This window comes from Gigantopelta aegis, unplaced genomic scaffold (genome assembly GCF_016097555.1).
Source record: "Gigantopelta aegis isolate Gae_Host unplaced genomic scaffold, Gae_host_genome ctg3011_pilon_pilon, whole genome shotgun sequence".
Classification (NCBI taxonomy): Eukaryota; Metazoa; Mollusca; class Gastropoda; order Neomphalida; family Peltospiridae; genus Gigantopelta; species Gigantopelta aegis.
The window spans coordinates 43,796-65,029 of NW_024533140.1; the positions used below are offsets into that span (position 1 = coordinate 43,796).

General features: G+C 32.6%; 2 protein-coding genes and 1 non-coding gene across 3 annotated transcripts; 2 read left to right on the top strand and 1 right to left on the bottom strand.

The window, feature by feature from the left end:
* Nucleotides 1–281: 281 nt before the first annotated feature.
* LOC121391843 (probable asparagine--tRNA ligase, mitochondrial) lies at nucleotides 282–3,863 on the bottom strand. The gene is given in 13 exon segments (XM_041523321.1): nucleotides 282–426; nucleotides 470–496; nucleotides 543–649; nucleotides 694–755; nucleotides 758–827; nucleotides 2,061–2,146; nucleotides 2,197–2,305; nucleotides 2,538–2,563; nucleotides 2,566–2,617; nucleotides 2,767–2,907; nucleotides 3,227–3,378; nucleotides 3,381–3,402; nucleotides 3,783–3,863. Coding segments are annotated over 13 exon segments (1,080 nt in total).
* On the top strand, nucleotides 882–964 carry Trnal-uaa. Its single transcript has one exon. It is a non-coding gene; the product is annotated as a tRNA-Leu (tRNA).
* A 2,313-nt stretch (nucleotides 3,864–6,176) lies between the features above and the next one.
* On the top strand, nucleotides 6,177–20,574 carry LOC121391844. Its single transcript, XM_041523322.1, has 7 exons — nucleotides 6,177–6,320; nucleotides 13,983–14,055; nucleotides 17,122–17,197; nucleotides 18,884–19,002; nucleotides 19,176–19,268; nucleotides 20,044–20,132; nucleotides 20,545–20,574. The coding sequence occupies exons 1-7, from the start codon at nucleotides 6,177–6,179 to the stop codon at nucleotides 20,572–20,574; spliced, it is 624 nt and encodes a 207-aa protein (XP_041379256.1).
* Nucleotides 20,575–21,234: the final 660 nt, after the last annotated feature.

Consider the following 21,234-nt stretch of genomic DNA (forward strand, 5'->3'; position numbering starts at 1 on the left):
CATATTCAACAGGAGGAAGAAGTAGCAGAACTGACAAGTCGTGTTCATAAGTTTATAGATTCATATACCAAGTTTCTTCTCCAACTGTCTGCCCAATGTGTTAAATGGGACGAGATTGTGACACAATTAGAAACAGCAAAGTAATTATGACAGCTTTTTAAAACTGACTATTCACAAACTTGTTGTAGAAATAAATTATTTCATTCTCATAACTTTTAATTTGAAAGATGTTATGATTTTCAATATTACTATTAACAATTACCATTAGTTTGCTATGGTTACTACATGGGACAAGATCCCAGATAACGAGGGTAAGGTATGACATCACGTATGTTCTCTAGGCCCAATATAACTTGGAGGAGTCGTTCAAACCCTAACCCAAACCCTCCGTGAGGTACAGTACCAAAACGTCTAAGATCTAAATACCTGCAAAGCATATGAAAACAAAATATCTTTTTAATTTATTTACCATTGGTAACTGTTTATAATACCCAGCCTTTAGTGAAAGAAATAACAATAAATAAATTTTGCTATTAAAATACAATGCAACCTTTTTTAATCTCTCCTCTAAAACATTTTGTCTCTCTTCTCTGATTGTCCCACCTACCACCTCTCCAACATTTGGCATTAACAGGTCCATTGCAAGTGCCTAATGTCAACTCAAACAATAAGTAACTATATCATCTTCTTTACTGTTTTGTCATCCTCATCTTTAGCTCTTGTATAAAATGGTTTGAGATTTGATGGAAATGAGTCACAAACACTGGAATGTTCTGGAAGTGGTCAACAAGATACTGTTCGTGTTCGCTGGCTAAATCATGACCAATCTATGTCCCGGCAAATGAAAGAGATTGTTATCTTTTGGAACTATCTTCGGTTATACCAGGGTGGCCGAGTGGTTAAGGCGTTGGACTTAAGTTCCAATGTGCGAATGCACACATGGGTTCGAACCCCATTCCTGGTATGGGAACCTGGTCCTTTTTTTTTCTTTTTTATGCACTTATTTATTGCATGGATTTCTTTTTTATTTCTTCTCTAGATAATTTTACTTACTTGAGGTTCAAATTTAAAGAGATGTCTTCTATTAGCATTGATCAACATGTCAATTGCTTCTGTGTATGTAATTCTACATTTGAAATAAATTGACATATTAATAATCAATTATAATCAAACAATTATAATAAATAGAAACACTTACTTTTTATATGATTGATCCAAAAGACCATGAAGATAATCCTATTATTGTATATGTTGTTATTATTTATTGTTAAAGTATGGATTGTTATTATGATATTATCATTAATGTATACATTGTTATTATGTTATTATTATCATTATTATGTATACATTGTTATTGTTATGTTATTGTTAATTACATTGTTATTATATTATCATTAATGTGTACATATTATTATTATGGATTGGTTTGTAAGTATAAGAAACAACTAATAATTTATAACTAATAGTTTTAGTACAATAATATCTATGTAAATATAACAATAAAACTATTGTTATCATATTAAGTTTTGTTTAGTAGAACAAGCGAGTATTCAACAATTTCTATGGGACTATTCTTATAGACATAACTCTGACATAGCATGAATTTATTAATTATTAAATATTAAGTTAATAAACCGTAGACACTCGTGGAAAGTTTTCCAGTTTATCTAATTAATGTAATATAATGTCAGCCAGCAACAATAAACTGTTGCAAAAAAACTATATATAAACATTGTAATAAAGGTGTTCTAAAAAAACTGGTTCATAGCAAGTATTTTAATAGCATAAGGTTCCAGAACCTATATCAAATTCTAGACCCTATATTAACACACTACATTAATCAACAACTAGTATAGTCTAATATACTAAACGTACCTTAGATCCATTATTTAGAAAGTTAACTTCATCAGAATTTCTCTGAAGTACTCTCTCAATAACAGTCTTACACAACTCCTCAGCAAAACTAGAATAAGTAATGTGTATTTATGTTACTATGACAACCAGTACTAAAACCTTCATTAAGTAGTCTAAATTTTCTCTGATGATTGATCCTGAGTTACCATCTCTGCCTCAGCCATGTAAAACTCAGAGAGATGACGACGGGTATGAGACTTCTCAGCTCGAAATGTAGGACCAAATGTATAAACTTTAGACATACCACTATAACAAGAAAGTCATATTCTATATAATTGTAGCTGCTAACCAGGGCAACTGTTTCAGCATGAAGTTGTCCTGATACAGTGAGGTAAGCTGGTATGTCAAAAAAATGTCCTCTATTTTGTACAGTAGTTGTATCAATGCTTGGCTTTAAACAAGAAAATAAAATATATTATTAAATACATATTAAATATTAATTACATTATTATTCAATAAAATACATTAAATATATCAATATTTGACTTCATACATTATATATATTGTAACAAAATTAATTATGATGTCATTAAAACAACCATTTCTACATGATTTCTACATGATTTTAACATGATTTAACATGATTTTAACATGATTTTAACATGAATACATTATGTACTTACAAGTACTTGAAACATGTCACCAGCTCTTCACAATCACAGGATGTAATGATAGGAGTGTGGAGATAAATGAAATCATTTTGCTAAACAAAAAATAAAATAAATACATAAATAGATAAACAGAATGAGATGGATGAATGGATGGACAGATGGACACACAAATTGACCGATAAGAAGTTAACAAAAAATGAACAGATTAATAGATAACAAGAGGAACATTGACAAAATATACTTGAAAGTAATCATGAAGTGCCATTGTAGCTGTGTTTCTAACTCTTAGAACAGAAGAAAATGCATTTGTTCGAGACCTCATATGAGGATATTGTCTTGTATAGTCTAGACTGTGTTTAGTGTGGGCTTTAAATGGATACAACTGTATATAAAGAGATGATGTTAGAATAATTATTGTATTATTTACTTGAGGATCACAATCTCCAAGAACATTGATAGCTGATAATAATAATTCTACTGGTTGTTTAGGATGAGTACTAGGTACTAGTGTTCCTTCAAGTTGTACTGACATCCCAACTGATGGGGTTTATCTCTATATAAAAAATATGTACATGTAATAATGGGTGTGGTTATACTATAGTACATGCAATCATCTGAGTTTATTAATGTGATATTGTACAATAGTCTTATTCTCGTGTCTAGGGCACCTGGGAATGAGACTATACACGATGCTAAATTACCACTAATGGTCTCATTCCTTTGTCAAAGGGGCCTGGGAATGAGACTATCATCTGTGAATGTACATACAAATTAATGGAGTTTGATGACAAGATAGCTTGTAGATTTTTTAAAGACGATCCATCATTTATGTCCATAAAGAGGACTTCCTTTGTCGACGAACTGATCTTATCCATCCCTACATCAATTAAATTAGAGGGTGTGGTTAAAATTCTATTATGCTATGAAACAAACTTGAGTTTTTATATTTTCATGAAGTGCTTTTTTTTGATGTGAGTGCCTCTTTAATGGAGAACCAGCCAGCATTAGCTGATGAACAGGACCGAATAAAAACAGTTCATGTTGCAATGGTGAAGGGTCTGGACAAGCTGAATTTTGTATTATTCTAGACCCCTTTAAAATACGTTGTCAGCTAAAGAGCATGTAAACAACACTGACTGGCTAGTTTAGCAGTGTTTGAGGTCAAAAATGGCAGCTAGGCCTAGTTTTTTATGTAAAGAAGATGAGGAGCCTGCTATTTCATTTAGTAGTGTGAGCGGCGGAGATCAATGATAGAACATGACCTCCATCAAGACCATCACACTCATCATGAGACTGAGGAGCGTACAAGTAAGACCAGTACAGCAGGTAGAGGATCATTCTCACGAGGTGATGGATTAAACAGCTTCACTTTTTAAAGTCAGTTTGCTAAAGAGGGAGTAATCAATTGAACTATTCTATAGGTACTATTTCTGGGAGATTCTTCTGTGGGTAAGACCTGCTTAACTAAATTCTATTTAAAAATCAAAAGTTCAAGATACAACTCAAGCTACAATTGCATTTGATTGTCAGTCAAAGGATATTATTATTGATGGTGTGCCTAGTACAGTAAGTTGATATTTATGTATGTGTTTTAAGATTGTTATTACAGTATGTTTATATAGTGAAGTGATAAACATATATCTAATGGTATTATGTAGATTATTGTAGACTTGAATAATCGTAAAAAACAAATAATAGTATCCCAGTATTCTAGCAATCCTCTAGTTATTAACTGGTATAATTTTAATTACAATTGACATGGATATTCCATTAGGCATTATTTAGAATATGTAATTCAATACTCACTAAATAACCAGTATTGTTTTCTTCCTGTTAGTTTGTGGTTAGTTTGTTACACAAGACCATTCTCTTTGCTGGACAATAATAGAATAGAAAAGTTCACATCATCACTTTAAGTAATTACACAATAATCAATAAGAGGTAGCCATGCCTACAACCAATGATCTTGTCTCTTTGAGTATTTTAGCTATTGTGAATACTTTAAAACTAAGTAAAGATGCATAGGTTTTAAATTTTAAATTTAAATTTAAGACCACCTTGTTTTATGTTAATGAAAACAAATCTTCAATATTGATACTTATTGAGAACACATCAGTACTAAGTGTGACTCTCATGTCCAATACTGTCTGCTTATAGAGGAGTATTACCATAGTTACTGTGTTATGACAGCCAAAGTGTGACTGTTTAATGTTTACTTATAAAATCAAGGAAAATTCCAAATTATATTAAGATTGAATGTATTCATGTAATCTATTAAATATAATGATTAATTCCTTTGACCCTAGGTAGACATTCTTTTTACATATGGTCATTATAATTATTACAATGAGTAAACATTAAACAGTCACACTTTGGCTGTCATAACAGTAACTATGGTAATACTATTGGAATATAAGAGTCACATTTAGTACTGATGTGTTCTATTGTTCTGTGAATTTTATTATTTTATTATTTTTTATTTTATTTAATTAATTTATTTTATATTTTTTTATTTTAATTTTTTTTTTCTTTCTTTTTCTTTCTAAGTTACAAATTTGGGACACTGCTGGTAGGGAACAGTTTCGTAAAGGATTAATAACTCAATATTATAAAATGTTGATGGTGCTGTTTTTGTTTACGATATTACACGTCGTGAAACATTTGTTAGTATTGATGAATGGCTTAAGGAGATGAAAACATACAGTCGTTACAGTGAACGGATAAAAATGGTCCTCAATTGGTAATCAGAATGACCAAAGCGATAAGAGAGATGGTCACCACTGATGAAGGACGATTGTATGCTAATGAGCATGGAATGATTTTCATTGAAATTTCAGCAAAACATCAAGAAAGTCTCAGTAACTAGACAGTGTGATTCTTCGACTTTGAAACAAATGTTTAGCTGCCAGAGAAGAAAATTCATTAACACGTTCAATGCATGAAGTTATTAGATTAAATGATGTTACTGTTGAAGATGGTTGGATTTTGTTAACGAAATCCCTAAAGGTCCGTTTCCAGATTATGTCAATAACCCTAGACAACGGCGGCGGTTTCCAAGGAAACAAGAACTCACTGAAAGTATTCGTAATGTTTTTTAAGAAACGATCTACTTCTCTACGATCTAGACGTGATAACAATGTTCAGTGTTAAATAATATTATATTTGTCATCATAATAATATAATAATTTTATATGTCTTCTTATTGTATGTTGATCCCACATAACTGGTTATTGAATAGTGAGTGATGAAGGGTCTGGATATTTTGAATATTCATTATTCTGGTTATTAAATTATCCATCAAATGTAGAAATCCAAAACAAAGCATTCAAAGTTGCAGGTTAAAAATGGTTATTCATGAAACTTTGGACAACTGTTTAGTCGTATCCAAATATTAACCTCTTCTTTTTCAAGTTTCTATGGCATTCTGTCATGATACAAGAAGTTGCATGTTGTGAATTGATTAGACATACCACTATAACAAGAAAATCATATATTATAATTGTAGCTACTAACCAGGCAATTGTTTCAGCATGAAGTTGTGAAGGGTCTGGACAAGCTGAATTTCGTATTATTCTAGACCCCTTTAAAAACGTAAAGAGCATGTAAACGTCACTGACTGACTGGCTAGCTTAGCAGTGGTTTGAGGTCAAAATGGCAGCTATGCCTAGTTTTTTATGCAAAGAAGATGAGGAGCCTGCTATTTCCTTTAGTGGTGTGAGCGGCGGAGATCAATGGATAGAACATGACCTCCATCAAGACCATCACATCATTCATGAGACTGAGGAGAGCGTACAAGTAAGACCAGTACAGCTGGTAGAGGATCATTCTCACGAGGTGATGGATTAAACAGCTTCACTTTTAAAGTCAGTTTTGCTAAAGAGGGAGTAATCAATTGAACATTTTCTATAGGTAATATTTCTGGCGAGTCTTCTGTGGGTAAGACCTGCTTAGCTAAATATATTTAAATCGAAAAGTTCAAGATACAACTCAAGCTACAATTGCATTTGATTGTCAGTCAAAGGATTATTATTGATGGTGTGCCTAGTACAGTAAGTTTGATATGTATCTATATGTTTTAAGATTGTTATTACAGTATGTTTATATAGTGAAGTGATAAACGTATATCTAATGGTATTATGTAGATTATTGTAGACTTGAATAATCATAAAAAACAAACAATAGTATCCCAGTATTAATTCTAGCAATCCTCTAGTTATTAACTGGTATAATTTTTTAATTACAATGACATTGATATTCCATTAGGCATTATTTAGAATATGTAATTCAATACTCACTAAATAACATTTATTTCATTTAATTAATTTTTTTTATATTTTTTTAGTTTAATTTTTTGTTCTTTTTCTTTCTAAGTTACAAATCTGGGACACTGCTGGTATGGAACAGTTTCGTAAAGGATTAATAAATCAATATTATAGAATTTGATGTGCTGTTTTTGTTTACGATATTACACGTCGTGAAACATTTGTTAAAATTGATGAATGGCTTTAAGGAGATGAAAACATACAGTCGTTACAGTGACGGATAAAAATGGTCCTCGTTGGTAATCAGAATGACCGAAGCAATGAGAGAGATGTCACCACTGATGAAGGACGATTGTATGCTAATGAGCATGGAATGATTTTCATTGAAATTTCAGCAAAACATCAAGAAAGTCTCAGTAAACTAGACAGTGTGATTCTCGACTTTCTGAACAAATGTTAGCTGCCAGAGAAGAAATTCATTAACAACGTTCATGCATAAAGTTATTAGATTAAATGATGTTACTGTTGAAGATGACTGGATTGTTGTTAACGAAATCCCTGAAGGTCCGTTTCCAGATTATGTCAATAACCCTAGACAACGGCGGTTTCCAGGCAACAAGAACTTACTGAAAGTATTCGTAATGCTTTTAAGAAACGATCTACTTCTCGACAATCTAGAGTGATAACAATTGTCAGTGTGTAATATTTGTCATAATAATATAATAATTTTATATGTCTTCTTATTGTATGTTGATCCTACATAACTGGTTGTTGAATAGAAAATAAGAGAGTGGATGAAGGTCTGGATATTTTGAATATTCATATTCTGGTTAGTAAATTATCCATCAAATGTAGAACTCCAAACAAAAGCATTCAAGTTGCAGGTTAAAAATGGCTATTCATGAAACTTTGGACAACTGTTAGTCATATCCAAATATTAACCCCTTTTTTCAAGTTTCTATGGCATTCTGTTTACGAGACAAGAATAACTTAGAAAAAAATAGAAACTTTGTCTACACAGAAGTATGACCAATGACCATATTTATTTATATCTATTTACATATTCATTTGTATATCATAGTGTTAAATATATAAATTTTTCTTACCATCTTTTTCAAACTTGATCAACAAGAAATGAGCAATAGATATACACCTGTTCTACTTCACAGTAGTAATACAAATATATTTAAGATTTATAAAAAAAAACTTGTGTGTTGCCCAAACGATCCCTCCTCACTTCACCCACTCAGGCTTCCACTTAGACTCCAGGATTCCCTGCTATTGCTAGCTGGGACCGCCACCGTATACTTGGTAACCCTCGTCGGAAGACGATGTAACCTAGCTGGAACTTCGCCCTTTTTTATATGTAGACAGATTTTTTTTCTTCATGCTCTTGTGGGGCACGCTGTGTACGCTTATGACTCTTATTAACGCCAACTGTGCATCGGATGTAAAATAATTAAACTAAAACTATACTTCTAAAGCCAAGAATAAAACTAGTCTTACTTAATTAGCAACTAGAACAACACTACTAATTATAATAATTTTTATCATATTTTAATTTTATAGGGACTTGAAAAAAAATCGCTACTAAAACACTCTTTTCTTCATTATCTTTGTTCCTTCTATCTAAATTTTTAACAGTTTCTTAGTTCCTCGAGACAGTATATGTGGATAACTTTCTTCGGCTAATGGCTGTGATGGTTGACTTACCTTGTTGTAGCTATGATTAGCTAATTATAGAGGGTCAGCCTATATAGACAGTCTTAGCTAAGACTGTTAACAGCTAATGCAAAAAATGGACATTCATATTTGTGTATCAGTTTTTATAAGAAGTGATGCCATAACTTTGAGCTTTTAAAAAAGTGCACTGTAAAAGTATAGTACACATCAAGAAAACAGGTACAATACAAAAAATTATACAGCACAAAGTTAAAAATACCAGTTAAACAGTTTTTGATTTATACTATTAGTCACAATGAGAGACGAGGATCAACTCCCTTCTGGAGGGGAGATGATGAGAAGAGGTGGAGCTTCACCTTCGTTCTCTTCATATATATAGGTTTTCTGGTACTTGTAATATTAACTCGTTAAATTGTATGCTGATCTAATGAAGGAATGACCTCATTTTTGGGAGTTTGTGACACAATGTACTGTCTGTTATATTTTGTGCCTTCTCTTGGTCTTCTTCCTCTTTCCCTCCTTTTATATCTCTTACTTTTTCACTTCTTCATATTCTCGTCTCCATTTTTCTACTTTTTTGTCTTCTTAAGAAGCCCACTTTTGTTAGTAGTTCACTTAATGCATTATAGCTCTCATCTTGTAACTATTAGACAACACTTCTACAGGATACCTTTAAGTTCAATATGCTGTACCTTACAATATGGTATCAGACTGGTACATATGTTAGTGACAACTTGAGACTCGGATCTTTTAATGATAAGTTGTGGCCTCTGATTTATAATGCTTCAACTCGAGCTCTTGGACACCATTCAATGTACTCTTCAATGTTAACAAACTAGTTCCAATCATCAAGATGAGCTTTCCTGATTTTATTAATCCCAAATCCTTTATTTTATTTGTGTAGTTTAATTTAACTGAAAAGATGATAATGATAGTTCTGAAATTGTTGAATATGGATACAATGTGATATCAGACTGTTATGGATGGACCTTACGTATACTATTCCAAAAATAAATCCAGTATCTGATAATATATGTTTCAATTCTGTAATAAACATGACACTTAAGCTTGTCTACTTGTGTCAAAATAATTTGTTAATTATTACGTAATATCATTATGTCTCTTTTTTATATTACAAAAAATAAAAACCCATTACCTAAACACTCTTCTTCATTATCTTTCTTGCCTTCTATCTAACTTTATAACAGTTCCTTTAGCTCTTCAGACACAACACAAGGCGCAACTTTTTTGTAACGTGCGCATGCTCACTAAATCCCACGTGACGTAAGGAAAAGAAAAGGGTTACAAATTTGAACACCTCCCAGAACTAACGGATTAATGGCTGTCGCAAATTTGATATGTAATAAAAGGGGCGAGGAGCTTACTGTTTAAAGACGACTATTGAAGTAATTCGGGAGATATATCATATTCAGTCACTTTTAAAGTAAGTTTTGCTGTGCAAAATAAAATGATAAATTTATGTAATCCTCACTTTTTTATAGGTGGTATTTTTAGGCGATCCATCAGTGGTAAGACCTGTTTAGCCAAATTATACATAAATAGAAATGTTCAAGAAGAAGCGGTGCCTACTATCGTTTTGACATTCAAACAAAGATGTGACTGTCAATGGAGTCTTATGTAGAGTAAGCAACTGTTTATGATCTTGAAGGACAGTACAATATAGCAATGAATCCATACTTCTGTACTATAATGGGGCTTATTATATGATGGGTAGTATAGAAAACTATAATTTAGTTTGTAATGGACACCAGACCATCCCTGGTTCCTAAACTCAGAATTTCTTATATCTTCAAGCTTACATTTCTAAATACATTGATATAGTACCTATATCCAGTAGTGTGTGTAGTAATTTGTCATTATACTATATGACAACAAGACTTTAAAATTATTTTGCATATTCTATTGAAATAAAACTTTAAGGCAAAAAGTCATAATATTGACCCTCCTCACATCATACATAACACTTCATGGGCTACATTTTTACAAAATGAATGTAATTTTGAAATCATTAAAATTGTTTTGACAAAAATATCACCACATATGGTACATCAAAAAGGTTGCAGCATGTACACTGCTCTGTGATCATTTTAACACACCTTTACTAATGTTTGGTAACACACACTCTCACACTCTCTTTCAGTTACAATTTGGGACACTGCTGGAATGGAAAAATTTCGCAATGGTTTTGTAAGTCATTATTATAAAAAATATTGACAGTGCTATTTTTGTATATGATATTACTTGTCGGGAATCGTTTTGCCAATGTTGCTCAGTGGCTAAAGGATGAGGACAATATGAGACAACCCAACAATGAAACCAATTATAACATTCCTTATTGGCAACCAAAATGATCGAAAAGACGAGAGACGGGTCAGTCTCCACTGATGATGGGAAATTATATGCTGATCAACATGGAATGATATTTACTGAACTATCAGCAAAGACAAGAAAAATCTTAAAAATTGACAATATATTCGTTTCAACTTTCAGAGCATATGTTTGGCAGCAAGGATCAGCCATTGTAGATGACTGGGTTATTATCAATGAGGGTACCTGCTGGTCCTATTCCCAAAATATGCCGATAATGCTATGACAACTTGTAAATGTTAGAATGCAAATATTATATTTTTATTCAATCATTTGATCAGATAATAAGACTCTTTCTTATGCTAGTTATGTATGTTTAATTAAATATGATTACATTTAATAAATAGGCTAACTTAAAATAACTTGTTTATTTATATGAAATTCATAGCAACATGTTGAATATTAGATTTATGTCTTTAGTTAATCGTGTTTGGCTAAATAGCTAGGTGGTAATTAGTTTTTGATAAACATTAGGGAGGGGTGTTGTCAGTGTTGTACACCAACAGCATCACTGTCTCTAATTTGAGGAATGTGTTGAAATTTGACATTGACATAATTTCAAGGTGAATTATAGTATTATCATTAATGGTAAATTTTTTGATTGAATAATTTATTTTTATAGTCTTAAACTTGGATGTAACTTTTCGCAGACTATATGTGGGTACCAGACTTTCTTTTGAATAGGGAAAGAATACACACTGACATAGTGCATGTCACAAAAAGTAAGTAAACCACTCAACATTTGTTAAGGTATATAAACAAGAAGCAAGCTTGGATCATGAAAAGATGTGGGTATTATCCCTTAAGATATCTCAGTAAAAACATACAAATTCATAACCTCACATGCTGCAGTCAGCTAAATCAAACAAAAGCTTACATTATTATATAAAGATGTAGTTGTATTAGCTTCATAGATCAAAGATGGCTTAGTCACACTATTTTTTTTATTGAAAGAAAGTCCTGAACTCAGTGTTGAAAATAAGTAGTAGTAATGCACTGGATCAAAGGAAGTAGAGATCAGGTCAAGATCAGGAAGTTGATTTGAAAACTTAAAACTTTAAAGTCAGTCTGTAGTGTTTGCATGATTCGTATTTTTTCTTCTGTAGGTGATATTTTGGGGGATTCTTTGAACTAGTATATATACTACAATTAAATGGCATATATCCAATACAAATGTTGAATGATTGATTGGGTGGGTTTGAACCAGTCGAACCACCTTGAATTTCTGTAAAATATGAGTGGTGGTTGCTACTAAAAGCAGACTATCTGTTTTCAATGGAATATGATAGTTTACACAAAAGGTATACATTAATCAATCATGTGACACTGTTTGCTACTAAACTGAACACATCACAATCCTGTTGTCTAGATAGGCAATACACATCAACATTCATTGTCATCATGTCTACCAGAAAAGCCTATCTGCAGCTATCCTGCTTCATTATCAAAGCTGGAAAAAGAGTTAGCTATGGTAAAAATAACTGATATCTAACCTCAATTTTCTAGCAAGTAAAATTACAAATTTGTAAATTTTAAAATGCCAAATTGCGGGTCCTTCCATCATTTGAAGTAATATACACCACAATGCCAATAACACAACATAATATTTCTATGTTGCATATTAATGGTTTTTAAGTAAATATATTAAGCATCAAGGGTGTGCGGATATCGAATGACATATTTTTTCAGAATTTTTAGTGTTTTACCGTTCGCACTTAAGGCACATTGAAAGGTAGGTAAGTTGATGGTATCTGTTAGGGGCAGAGTATAGTGTGGCTAGTTATTCTTTGAATTCAATTGTAGTAAATAAAAGTATAGATGAACATCTCCATCACATCACTAACATTGACAAGTTAAGATTTTACGACACTTGCTTTAATTTAAAACACAAAATAAGGGTATTGTGTTCTGCTGGTTATAATTAGTAATCTCTGCTCTTAATATGGGTGGCTACTTTCAATAAACACAACGTTTATCTCTGAATGGTAATTGTGACTATATATTCACATACCTGTTACCCCCTTCTAAAGATTTGACATCAATATTCATTGCATCTTAACCATACAATGATATTTGTATCAATAAATCTGATGACTATCAAGTAATTTCATGATTCAGATAAGCTAAATTAGTCGGTTGTTCACTAAACAAAGTTTTAAAATACAACGTTAAAATACATGCTGAAACCTCCAGCAAACTTACCAATTCAGCATTGAAATAATTGGTAACGCCATACAACTGAACATCAATTAGATCTTCTTTAAAACTTGTAATTCGTCTTATTGTGCACCGAAGAAGGTTTGATGGCAAAACTTTTTATATTTTGCAAAAGGCAAGTTGTTCCTAGTAAAATAGACTATTACGAATTTCAAAATACCTCCAACAAGGTTTGATTTTAATACTCTAGGGTCCAAGTTGTATGATCCGTTGTGGTTTGAATTAAGAACATCACTAAAAACTTGTTCACTGTTGAGTACAGAAACATGATTTGAACCATCAAACAACCTCCTCAAACTGTTATATACATTAATATATATACATTTTGTATTGAGTATACATGATAAAATCCTATATAATAGAGAGGTTGACTGTTAATAGTTTCAACGAAGTAATGCAAGTTTATATTGTGTTTATATGACAGTAAAAACTGGACTTAAATGCAAAATCACCACTTAATTTCAAAGGATTGTTTCCCCAAATTCATTTCGCGCTTCTTGTTTCATTTCATTGTTAAATTTTCATTCATTGTTCATCAAATTATTGTTCAAGTTTCTTTAAAAAAATAATCTAGTGCATAATCGACATAACAAGCCTGATGTTTGAGGACGTAAAGCCAGTTTTGACTTTAGTTTACAACTCCATCGGATGAAAAAATTTCATTGCGCAATTAATAAAATCCAATATGTCCTCGACCAGTATATGCTATACCCTCATGCGGATAATTGGTCCAATCTTCCGAATAAAAGATTCACAGCACTTCTTCTCTCAAGTTGTCCGTCTATAAAACTTGTTACACATATCCAGATATTATTCGCAAACAGCTGATTCCGTATAGCTTCACTATTGCAATCCATCTTTTTTTTCTTCAATTACCATATTTGATCTATTTCTAACTCATTTTTAGGAGAGAGTGAAGGATCCTGTTCCCCTTCCTTACCTGGTTGACTCAAAATCACTGACAGTATTGTACTTTGAATGTAAATGTCACCACCACCACTAAACTGGCAGTAATGATGCTTAAAACCTGGATTTTCAATTTTGGTGATCTCAGCCACTGAATCATTTTTGGTTCAAGTTATAATAATTCTGTATTGCCTTTTAAAACATGACCATGTCACACGAAATGACTCCTCTTTGGTTCAGGGTAAACATATTGACTGTTTGCAATAACCTTTCTGGCAATTCAAAATCTTCTTTCAGATCAATGTTTGGGTCAGTGCGAAGAGAAAAATGACCTCCTACATTTCTTTGATAAACTGTAGAGATTCGAAAAAGAAGCTGTTCTGTAATATCCACTCCATTGACATCAGCAGAAAGGTTGAGGAGATCTCCATTTACGATTGGCAAATTTATACATCAAAAATACGAAGAGATCCTATACACCTTTGTCATCAATGATTTCCATCTTCGGCAGCACTACCATACCTTCTTTATGAAGAAGGGCCACCATAGACCTCAGTACTGACACTTTTACATGAACCGCAACATAAAAAAAAAAAAAAAAAAAAACATTAGCAAGGGTGATGAAATTTTTAATAGCAGTTTTTTTGTGGATATACTGTTTTCAAATATAAACAGTACAGCATTGCAATTCTGAAAAATAATCAAACAGAAATAAATAGCTGAAATAATATATGAGATGAGAAACAATCAAAAATCTTGACATTGTTATATTCAAATTCACCATTTACCTCAGCAAACCAAACACAGTCATTTTATCAAAAAAAATTTCAACCCTAAGTAGAAAAAAAATTCTAATTCTTGAAGGTTTTGGGAACACTTTGGGGCCATGAATTTTTATATGGGCATGCAGATGGGTGCAAACTAGAAATTTGATTCAAAGGGATCTTTGATTCACACAGCCTTTTGAATGCACTTATAAGTGTATTCTGTTTGTACAGGATGCCTCTTTTTTGCATTACGTGATTGGCATGGCTCACCGTAAGTACGTACACTTTTTTGTCTGCTTAGTGGTGTTAGGTCTTGAACAAAAAAAAAAAACCCTAGCTAGATATGACAAAGGAATGCCCACATGTGTGTAAAGACATTCACGGTAATAAATACGATAAACACACATATACAGCAATGTTGGTAGCTTATCATAAGTTCTGCATATATACATTCAACATACCTCAGAATCTGAGAGTTCCAAAGTATAAACTGCTGGCTATAAATGAATTTAATTTTTAGGTTTGAATAAAGTATACCCTAATAATAAAATACCTCAGTGGATGGTTTGTTGCCATTCAAAAACTATAACATTTTGTCCCTCTTGTTCAACGCTAAAAAAAAAAAAAAAAAAAAAAATCCCACTTACTCTGAAAGATGCGTTATAATCCTAAAAAAAAAAAGAAAAAAAACTAACATACCTCCAAGTGAAACAACTCCGAAAGCTATTACATAAAATAGTCAGCCTTAAATAAAATTCCATGTAGTATCAACACATCAGGTATACCACCCATCATCAACCTGAACAATTTAATCTAAATAACAAAAACACCAAAAAGTTTTACTTGAGAAGCTTGGCTATTGCAGACTTCACTTTTATTAGTGTTCTCTCTGTCAAGACTCCATACTAATCCTCTTTATCGTTATCCAAATCATTTACAAGTTATCGCTTAAAAAGAGTAGAAATCCTGTCAGATATAGGAATTAAAATCCAAAACATACCTGGCATATCATTGAAAACATACACCTTTTCTTTTTATTAACAGACATTAAATTTCTGTTTGTGAGGAGTACTCACCTTAACAAGTAATTCTACAAGTCACCTAAATTAATAATACAAAAAATCAAGTCAAGCAACAATGAATGTTCATAGGAGTAACACACAAACACACACACAAACGCCATAAACCCTCCCATGCTCTGACATTAACAAACAAGAACAAACGAAAAATAACAAAAGAACAAACAGTATCAAATAACTCACAACAAGTCGCACCAAGTCATGTGACCTTAATTAAGGTAGGCGGGGTGACCTTCGTTCGTAATTTTCTGCACAATACGACGCAAAACCAACTGTTCTGGAATCTGAATCAAATTTTGGTACACAAGTACGTTGACTGTCACTACTCTGCTACATAAGGTTTGACAATTGCATGATGTCTAGTACTTTCGTTTACCAGGCTATTGCTACATTAGTGAGTATTCACGGTTATTACAACATTTCGAAGTAGTTGATCCCTTGATTTCGAACTAGTTAAATTAATTATATATGTTGATAAATTGCTGGAGTCATTTTTGTTACTATGTTTTTTCTGTATAGGTCTGTATACTCCATGTAACCAGTTTGACCTGATATTTTGTATAACTATCATTGACATAACAATAGTTCTCAGTCAACTCAAAAAAAAACAGACTTGTACCATTTCGTAATAAAACACTAATATACAATAACCTTTGATATTACAGAACAATTGGGGTGGGGCTCATACACGCTTAGCATGTTAATTAAGGTGGAACTCATGATAACTCGGGGTGTGGTAATGGGCGTGGCGTTGGTTTGCAAGATGAATCATGATCTTAGCAATAGGTAAGAGATGTTTGTAATGATTATTTGCCTATATTATATGTAATATCACAGATAACGCTTCACTACTATGTCATTCAGTAACTCTCCTAATAGTTTTAATAACGGATTAGATTATCAGTTGAAGAAGACCTGCCACCATCATATGACACACTCAATGAAGACCAACCTCCTCCATACTCTCCATCATTTAGGGCATCAAATAGAATATTTGGTTAGTGCAATATATAGTCCAATATAAGGCACTATAAACAGCTGGTCTTTGATGTAATACAATGACCTATAACATTATAACAATTGTTAGAGTGTTGGTATAGACACTGTACTTTAATGAGGATTTAATACTATCTTCTGGATACTACACCTTATAACATTGGAACTTAAATATAATAATTTCACATAACAGTGTGGCTAGTACTCTATACTTAAGTTATCTCGAGAACATTTACTTATTTGGAAGTGTCTATAGTAACCTTTATAGTGTTACTCTTTATTATCATTGTCCCTATAGATATTCCTGAGGCTCCTCCTGATTATTTTTCAGTTGTCAGTACTCGTATTCAAGATGCTCGGGAGAGTCCGATGGAGTTTGTAGTTTTTTAATGAAAGTAATGCAAACATTACTTTGTATGAGTAAGTTAATTAATAGTTATTAATAATATTAGTTATTATAATATTATTAGTTATTGATAGAGTGTTTGTTATGTCTAGTACATGTACTTTGACTGGAGATCGTATTACTGAAATTAATATAATTATATATTTTATTGACACAATTAATTTGTTTTTATTCTAGTTGGTTTAATTGTCCTCTTTATCATATTAATATCAGTACCAATGGCGATGTTAGGTGTTGGTAAGTAACATCTGTTTTGTCTGTGGTCCATACATTTCCATTCATCTACATCCTACACCATTCATCTATCCATCCATTCAATCTATCCATCCATCCATTATGTGTTTCCCATCTTTTAAAACAATTCATTTATTTAGGTGCCGGTTACTATGTCAATGTCCCATTGAGCCATATATTCCCATTTATCTCATTGTGGCCGGTCTGTGTGGTATCATAAAAAGTCTGGAAACATTAATGAAACAGTTCATTGTTTGTTTTAAATGTTCTTGTCTCAAGACATGGCAACGTCATCCAAAATTGAAGTATCTGTTTTGTAGTTTGGAGAATTTGTGATCTCATCTTTAATCTGTCATTATTTGGATGGATTATTGCCGGCAGTTACTGGATCTTCCATGTTTACAGAGAATTGTATGATAAAGACTTTAGTCGGACACTCTGTCATCCTGTCTTGTACAAGTTTGCATTTGGTATGAATGGTGTCTAGTTTATATTGTTGTCGGATTGACCTGTTTTTGTGTGTGTGGTGTAGTCTGTGTCGAAATCCTCCAGCTTCTGAAGAGGAGACGAGAAGAGAGAGGAGGAGAGAACAAGGAAGAGAAACTCACGAAAATGAAGTCAATGAGAATCATGAAAATGATGGGAATATTGAAATGGAATCTTTTAATTTATCGAGTATTCATGCAACCAATCACATTTCTAAGAACTGAGACACCTCCTTCATTACATCTATCTTATGAAACATCACAATAACTAAAGTCATTGTCAGAACAAACAAAATTTATAAACTATAATGTTATACATGATCATTTCTTTCAACCGACATTCAATCTTATTTCTACTTCTATTCTTTGCATTTGTTTTTATATATATATCATCCCAGCACGTGCTAACGATATTCATTATTATTGATATTACATTATTTAACTTTAATAGTATTCATGATCTAGTGTGTCCATGTGTCATTGATTACTATGGATGGTGAAGAGGAGATGAAACTTACGAAGATGAGGCATTAGAAGTTATATCGCTAAGTGATGGAGAAGGACCTAGAGTAGAAGGTCTGTATAAGATATATGAGTCTTTTGTATCGCTCTCTCTCTCTCTCCAATAGAAGTAGAAGGTGATTTAGATGATTTGGAACTTGTCGAAGTAGATGAAGATTCAGGAAATGAAGAAGATGACCAACTTGAGAGGCTTGGGGGAGTGGTCACATTTCAAACCATTACGTGATGACTCATTTGCATGTTTTAGAGGACACCAAGGTACATGACAACACTATGTAATTCTAAAGTTATCAGTCAACACTTGTATAGCAAGATATAAACCATATTTAAATATTTCATTCCCATCAGTTTGGGTCTGAGTCTATATTAATATGCATGTGATATCCTATTATTCATACAATATTATTTAATAGGCCCCAGTATTTGCTGTTGATGTCAGTATTACATCATCACTTTGTTGTTACTGGAGGACAAGATGATAAAGCATTTGTATGGAATTTATCAAACCAAGAAATTTTGTTTGAATGTGTTGGTTAGTCATTGTATTATTACATTAATCCATTCTTTCATTCATTCATCCATTTATCCATCTATACATCCATTTATCCATCATACCATATATCTATTTATTAATCCATCTGTCCATTCATTCATCTATCCATCCTTTCATACATCCATTTACACATCTATTCGTCCATTTTTTAGGTCATCAGGATTCAGTTACATGTGTCAAATTCAGTCATGATGATAAATATGTAGCCTCGTCAGATCTTGGGGGTGTGGTCAAAGCACGATTATGTAGTAATGGAAAATGTGTCTGGAATTTTGAAACGTCTCCCTAGAGGTACATACGAGGGAAACCTCTTGAAGTCCAATTTGTGTTTGTTTGTTTTAGTGGTTACTGTGGCATAACCACACCCACATACTTTTTGCTGGTACAAGTGATGGGAGGCGTGGTTATGGAATATTCGTACTGGAGAATACAAGATATTGCCTTCTCATGGATGTGGTAATATGGCAGCTGTTTTGTTACCTGATGGTAAGATGTTATGACTCAAATACACTCTATCTCTCTCCTCCCTTTCCTCTTTCTCTCTCTCTCTCTCTCTAGGTAAAACCCTCTGTTGTGGTTACTATGATGGCTCACTGAAGACATGGGATTTAAAATCTGCTACTTTAATCTCCTCATACAGTAAGTACAAGCTAATATTTAACCCTGTACTCATTGCATCATTAGTTCCTTCAACCAATCAGATGTCTCCAGTCACATGTCTTAAAGTCCTCTACACAGACAGTACTCTATTATTAACAGGACATGAAGATGGTAACTGCAAAACTGTTTGCTATAACTGATACAAAGGTTAGAAAATTATCATCATGTCTTTCTAACTTGTTCTACCATTACTACCATTTACTAGCTACACTTTGTATTAACCAAGAGACTGGTAATAAGGAAGGGGCAACCCCTAATGCTAAGAGAGAGTGTTGTGTTGAAGCTGTGGGTTTTGTTGCTAGGTAACTTAATCACCATGGTAACTCATAGGTTTGTGTACTTTTTGTAGTCATAATTTAGTTTTGGTTGGTTTATTGTCTGGACAGTTATCAGTTTGGGATCTACCAACAAAGAAGTTGAGACATGTTTGTCAGCCACCAAAAAAAGAGGTGAGTTCTTATAAACATAAACTGACTAATTGATCTGCTCTCTCTCTCTCTCACACACACAGGCTGGTTTAGTTAGAATGTATATATCACAGTTAGGTCCTATAGTATATACATGTCATTTAGATGGAGTAATAAGACAATGGGATATATTAAGAGGACATTGTCTTAAAGAATGGCATGGACATAGTGCTAATATATTGGACATGACATTAACTAAGTATGTAATAAATGAACTGTTTGATGGATAGATAAATGGAATTAATGGACAACTATTTAGATTAATGGATATATAAATAAAAGTTTTGTTAATATTGTAGGAATAAATTAATATGGCCATTGTTAAAATACATGTATTAAAATATTGATGTCATTTTTAATGTATTTTATTTATTGATGTTTTTATTAATTTTAGAGACGAGAGTATTTTATTGACTTCATCTGATGACACAACTGTACGATTATATCATACTGCTTTATTACAACATGCTCCACCCCCCTTAATTAAAGTAAATGATCATGTGAAAATTTTTTATGTTCCCTATAATAATTTGTTTGACTGATAAAAGGGTGTGGTTGTGGGTGTGGCTGTACAATAAAATGATTGACTCCTCCTCCTCTTTGACATAGAGGGGCAGTACAATCTCCTGTGAATTTTGTATATAAATTACAATCTGTCAATTATTATAGTCTCAGACCTATGTTGAGGAATTGAGTATGGGTCTGAGACCTGCTATTAAGGATCTAAGTCTTGTTCTGTGACCTTTTTTTTTGCGTTCACGTATTCGAGAATCTTGTGACTCACCCGTTGTTGACGAGGAGGATGAGGACGTTCTATCAGGGGAGACATCATGTTCTTGTAATATAGTTGTATGATAATTTTGTTTCAGTCAAATATTCACTATGTCTTGAATTGGTAGTTCTCATTTTAACATCTTTAACACTCAACTGTACCAGACTGTCTTCCCCACCTCCTAGTCTGCGTATCTTTCCTTCATCTTCTCCACTCTCGTTACCTCTTAACAATGGAATATCCTCTAAATTTATTTCTACAACATTGTTCAACTTCTTGCGGCTATATCGGACTGGTAGTCCTGGTAGGCGA